A 6,452-nucleotide genomic window follows, 5' to 3' on the forward strand; every position below is an offset into this window, starting at 1 on the left:
GTTGGATTATGCTAACCTTCTAGTGCCAAGAAGACCAAAACAACATTACAATCTTTTCTTCTCCTACAAGGAAGACTAATTCACCCAATATGCTGATCTTTATACTGCCTACCCAATAAACAGCATGGGTCACAACAATATGGATCTAACCCACTGCCCTGTCTCAAGTGTGTCTCTCTGATGGTCACTGTCCTGCTTAATAGAGAGGAAATGGTTGTGAAACAGTAGCTGGCAGGAGGTCTGTCACACATGGATTGCCTTTATTTTTAAAGACACACACCGCTGCTGCTAACTAGATGTCTTGGCAAGGATACAGTGAAAAGGAGTCAGTGAAAGTTACTATTATTACAGTAAAAGAACCAGCAGCACTTACTGTCAGGCAACTTATCAGTTATTTTCAGTAGAAAATCCTCATACACTTTGTATTTTTCCACTTTCTTCTGCAGTTTCTGTTGCCTGTAAAAATAAGCAAAGATATTTAAGAAAGTTCAAATAAAACAAATGAGAACATGGAGTGCTAGTTATGTGAATACTTTATGTCAAATAAGCATTTTGATGCAAACTGCCACAGGAAAAGCATTCCTATAACAACATGAATATTGATTTGGCTTATACATGACATAGCATCTTTCCTCTGAGGATCCAAAAGTGCTCAAATGTTCAGCTTCCCAACATTTCTCTGAATATTTATTAGTACCACTACTACTACTGGAGAAATATTTCCAATAGACAGGGAAGTAGTAATGTCATTGTACAAAGCACTTTGGTGACAGCCTACCTGTAATATTGTATACAATACTTGCCACCCATGTTCAAAGAAAGTTGAAGTAAAAATGCAGCAGATGGAGAGAAGGGCTACTAGGATGATTAAGGGAGCTGACAGCCAGGAAACTAAGGCTAAGTACAGACAGTCAAAAAGCCCGAGGCTGAATCAATTCAAACTTTGCAGGTTACTCTAAACTGCATAGATTGAACCAATAAGCAAGTGAACAGACATTCACTTTTGATTCCAGAAATGCAGCCACATACCTGCAGTGGTCTAGACTAGAAGCCGGAGGGGTGGAGGGGTCCTAGAGCACACCTCCCTGGTAATCTGAAGCAGACAGCTTGGGCCAGGGCTACCTGCCCACCCTGCAAGGAGGGGTGGGCAGGCAAGGCATCCTGGTATGAGGGGGCAATATGAGTTAGCTTGAATCTGGAGGGGATCTGGGACAGAAGTTGAATAAACTGGTTTAATCTAAATCAGTCAAATCTGATACTACATCCATCCAGGTTTATCTTAAATCAGCTTTGGACATTTTGCAAGGGGTTTATGTGCAATGAACTTCTGTTGCATTACAGATTTGAACCAGTTTCCAATCTCTTATACCGGTTTATGTATAATTTCTGTCCCTAGCCCAAAAGACCTAGGCTTGCATAGGTCTTTTGGGTTTAGCATAGGTTTAGCATAGCTACTAGGCCCTACCAAAATAATGGCTGTGAGGAGACAAAATAGCTCTCTAGAAATACATTAGTAATATAAACAACAGGAAGGGAGAAGAGTTCTTTAAGCTAAAGAGCAATGTTGGCAGAAGAATATCTGGCTATAAACTGACCATTAAAAATGTAGGCTGGTAATTAGAGAAAGATTTCCAAGAGCTGGAGGAGTGAAGTTCTGAAATACCCTTCCAATAGCAGAGACACAGTAAGGTCTCAGGCAACTAAAGGAGTTTTCTGCCATCCAGAAAACCCCTGCCACCTAACCCCTTAGATTTCTTAACTTACTAGATGTCTCCATGTTGGACTCTGAAGTTCTCTAGGTGCCTCAAGTTTTGCTTCTGCACATGCTCACAAGTGCCAAAGTTTGAGCTGCTCAGCACCAATCTTCTATACTCAGTTGGGGTCTAGGTACTAAGTGATCTACTATTAAAGTTCCCTGAGATCTGGGTACTAAGTTATCTACTGTTAAAGCTCCCTGAGGGCCCATTCCAGTAGGTGTTCTCACAGCATATCTACCACACACTGGCAGGTTTGCGCCCCTCACAAAAGGCAGGTTTAGCCACTTTATTTCAAATCATGGCTGACTTGAGAACAAGGAGGTGGGGTTGGTGGTACTGCTACCACCACCCTGCTTTACAGTAATGTAGAGCACTGGCCAAGGAAGTGAAGGATCCAGGACTCTTTCTGTATTTCATCACTGAATGTAAAATGAAGAAATAGTCTGTAGAGCTGGAGTCAGAATCCAGGGCACCTCCTTGCCAGCCCAGTGCCTTAAACGGGCTGCTGCTTATGCTCACGCCTTGTGCACCAGCCCATGATTCTGACACTCTTTCCATGATTCTGACACGCTTTCCAACACAGACCCATGCAGGGTGTCCCTTTTCTTTTCACCATCCCAAGATACCCTACAGCCTATTTATGCATTTACCAGATGCATACGCCACCTTCACAAAAAAGGCTCAGGGATGCTTACAATAATTAACAGAATGCAATATTAAAATAAGATAGTATAAAACCCCACAGACTCACCAAAAAATGTCCCCAAATTCAAAATCATTCTATCCCCCCCCACCCACCCCCGCTCTCCTGCCTGACTTAGTAGCATGTCCCCTGCCCAACCCAACCTTACTTCCCAGCCCCCATTCATTACCTCAGAAATAAAAAAAACCCATAAACAATGTGTTCTCCCCATACCCCTTCCCACCTCTACCCACTCTGCCTCACATCCAGGGGAGTCCACCACTTGTATTAATGTCCCTCCCAAACCCATACCTCCTCTCTCACAGGAGGGCCGTAGCTGTCCCTAAAACCTACTGATTGCCCTCTCTACTTCCTGACAATTCATAGAAACACATTATTCAGTTTAGGCAGACAAGGTTCCTTGGGTGAATTTAATATCTTTTATTACATCAACCCAATAAAAGATATCAAATTCACCCAAGGAACCTTGTCTGCCTATGTCCTTAGACCAACACGGCTACAACCTACACCCCTGCATTATTCAGTTTAAACACTTTTAAAAAGAAATATGATAACACTCCCCACCCCATCCCCACCAAAGATCAATGCCAAAGGACACCAGCCCCAAGGTGTCCTTCAGTCCCTATAAAGCCCATAAACTGTCTAGGCCCATCCCCTTTCCAGGTAGTGACCGGGTACCCTGGAAGGTGGGGGTCTGACCCATCTCAGGTCAAAGAGAACAGAGAACCTGGGCCTCCCACTTCCTGGCGAACTGATCTGACCACAAGACCCTTTGCTAAAAGGTGGGCACTACTAACACCATTTTGAAAGAAAATAGCAAGCTGTGCTTAGTTCTTGCAAAGAACAGGTGTAAGTGCCCACCCTTAGGGAAGGATTCAAGGTTCTGGATCCTGTGTGGACAGAGATGCCTGTCTGCTTGCCCCCCTGATGCAGGCACATAAGGTGCAGAGCGAGGGGAGTTCAGACACACCCATGCTCTTAGTGTTTCCTATTAGTTAGCTCCTGGGTTCTCTACCCTCAGCATGGGGGTGCTTTGCAGTACTATTTTGAGGCACATCATTCTCATGCACTGTATAGAGAGCATAGATAACTAACTCTGGAGGCCAAAGACCTGGAAATTAGACACTGCAGCACCTACATTCTAGATATATAAATCCTCTATTGGGTTGATCCTGATCATGTTAACTCATTTTGAGAAGGAATCTGAGACGTTTTGAATAGGAATTTAATCCTGTGTCAGTCCACAGTAACTTAAATCCTGCTTAATCCTGTGCAAGGAAATGACTGCCTGGTTGTATAACTAAGTAAATAATATGTTATGCAAATTCCTGCAAGCAGAATTTCTTTCCTACCCAGTTCTACCAATCCAACACAATTTATTTTTCCCAACTCCAGCAGTCTATCACTGGGTCTTGTGGAGCCAGGCAGTAATTCTGCAGCACTTCCATTTTTATTAACAAGGGAGGTTCCTGATGTGGTTTATTTTGATAGAACTTGGAAATATCCCCTTGTTTTCAGCTCCCAACAGGAACCTTTGGGGCTTCAGAACCTGCATGCATATACTTTAAAACTTTATTCTCAAGCTTATCGTGTGAAGGGCTCTCTTTTTGTTCTGCATTTGTATAGCACCTAGAACAGTGAAGTCTGTCCATGACTGGAGCTCCTAGGTGCTCCTAGGTGCTACAGCAATACAAATAATTAGCAATATTCAGAGCAATGTTTACACATCCATAAATAATTTCTGACTGGCATATTTGTTTGCTATTCTTAATTGTTCAAGCAGTATTTATTAAAAACAGTTTCCAGCCCATGGGTTTGTTGCGAAGTGGTTCCTAGAAGTACTCCGAGTACACCATACAACATTCAAGCTCTTTGTTTAGTCACCTAAGTCACACAGTATTCCTTCTGTGCCCTGGTTGGAAGACATAATCATTACGGACTGCCTCCTATTTCCAGTATCACTCACAAGCTAATGAGAGGGATATTAATTTTTCAAACAGTTCACAATAGTTGCCTGTTCTAATAGCTGCAGTTTCGGTTTAGGGTGGAACATGGCAAAACCAGCCCACAGAATAAAATTACAGACTGCAAGGAAGGAAATGTTGACCAAAGGGCCCATGGAAAATCTGGGTCTTATGAAAAGTGCTATTTGATTATGACTGCTGAATATCACCATTAAGCAAAAATTGTACCAACCTACAACATTCTGGACTTTCAGATCCAGCTTTCAGCAATGTGACAGTGTTTGAAAGGGAGGGCTTGTCCTGAGTTTAGCTCTATTTTTACAGCTGGTATACTGCACGGATTTCAAATTACCTACCTGAGAAGGATGAGAAACTGAACTGCTTTTGTTACTATTTGAACCTGCAGAGACAAGATACTGTATTGCAAACCTGAAAGTTAGATTTCTAAGCCACAAACATTTACATGTCAGAAAAAACCATGCAAAATAATGCAGCAGAACACTATAAATGGACAGTTGAAAGCAAAATCTGTAGCTTAGCTCAGATGATCGGTCACTTACCTGACTCTCAGCTTTTCAAGCTCTGCAACCAATTTATTTATTTCTCTCTCTTTCATTTCATTCAGCTTTGCTTCTGCTTGATATTTCTGGACTGCACACCGCCTCTTCACAGCAGTGTCCTTAAGAAACTTGTCAAATTTAAGAGCTTGAGTCCTGCACTGGCAAAAAAAAAAAAGAGATGGCATATTTAACAAACTGATGCCACATCCTATCAGGGGAGCGACCTATGAAAATCAGTGAAAAGTCTGCATAAATGCAGCTTGATGGATTTATCTTCATTGTGCTCATAAACTTTTAGCCAATCTACCAAGCCTCTAGTTTGTTTCCATGTGTTGCTTTTAGATAGAGAATCAGGTGTCCAGAGTATAATGGACACCAGCACCCATGTCACTACTGTAGCCAGCCCTATCTCTTTTACAGCATACACAGAAAGGGGAGCAGTTGGAGGCCTTACTGCTGATAGAGCAATACAAAAAACCTTCCTGTCCCTGTGGTTAGGATCAGAGTGTACTGTGTCCCCTTGGAGGAATATCAGATTGCAGACTGTCCAGTGCTCAGATATACCACTGCTTACACCACACCCACAGGCAGATTTGCAAAAGAAACAACTGGAACAGAGGCCTGGGTATAAGAAAGGAAGAGGTTTCATGGTTTCTTTCTCATAATATAGATGGGAAATGATGCTTACATCCTGTTGCTTTTTGGTGAACTCTGCTCTCCGTCGGGCCACAGCTTCCATCCGCTCTCTAAACTCTTGCCTCTTAGCAATAAGCTCTGCTGTGACACGATCGACTTCAATCTCTTTCTTGAGAACCAAGGTTTTTTGCAAGGTGTTTGCATCAGTCTCCAGAATTTTGCTGGGGGCCTAAAAAGTGAACTGGCTTATCAAGGCAGCACACAAGAAATGCCCATGGGTATTGCATTAAAAAATACAAAAAAACTCCATGCAGTGTTACTTTTGGTCTTCAAATTTTGACCATAATCAAACTTACCATCTCTTTACCCTTGAGGCACAGATTTAAATATTAAAGCAATGACTGAAATGGAGATATGCTACAATTTGCAAGTCAAATCCTGATCCTGTTGAAACAAAGGACAAAGCTCTCCTTTACTACATTAAAACTAAAATATCAACCAGTGCTCCTAACCTGCCACAATGTGGGGAAAGAATCACTTTGCAGGCAGGAACAAAATTAAGGCTGCCTATACAAGTGCTTGGTGGTGTTCTAATTAGAACACATCGGAGGAGACTTGATTCATTTAGCCCCCTCCGCATTCTAATTAGAACGCACTAGCATTGCCTCACCATCTCGTGTATTAAGCCCCCACTCATTTTAAAATGCCTACAGGGGCACTTTAACTAAACTCTGTCAAATGAGAAAGAGTCCTGTGTCCATTTTTAAACATGCGGTGGTTTAATACATGTGATGGTGAAGCGTTTGAATTAAAGTGAATCTCTGGGAACCGC

The 6,452-nt window shown here is 42.3% G+C and overlaps 1 protein-coding gene across 12 annotated transcripts in view; it reads right to left on the bottom strand.

Annotated features, from left to right (window-relative positions):
• CCDC197 (coiled-coil domain containing 197) overlaps positions 1-6,452 on the bottom strand; it is a 48,009-nt gene that overhangs the window by 14,147 nt on the left and 27,410 nt on the right. For 6 of the 12 annotated variants that reach the window (XM_025206299.1, XM_025206297.1, XM_025206298.1 and 3 more), the window contains 3 exons: positions 5,673-5,849; positions 4,985-5,137; positions 374-456 (listed from right to left, as the gene is read on the bottom strand). In XM_025206299.1, the coding sequence (XP_025062084.1) occupies positions 374-456; positions 4,985-5,137; positions 5,673-5,849 (413 nt within the window). Of the gene's footprint in view, positions 1-373; positions 457-4,984; positions 5,143-5,672; positions 5,850-6,452 lie in introns of all 12 variants that reach the window. The other 6 variants (XM_025206294.1, XM_025206292.1, XM_025206293.1 and 3 more) reach the window with 1 other exon arrangement.

The sequence above is a fragment of the Alligator sinensis genome, unplaced genomic scaffold (assembly GCF_000455745.1).
Source record: "Alligator sinensis unplaced genomic scaffold, ASM45574v1 scaffold47_2, whole genome shotgun sequence".
Lineage (NCBI taxonomy): Eukaryota > Metazoa > Chordata > Crocodylia > Alligatoridae > Alligator > Alligator sinensis.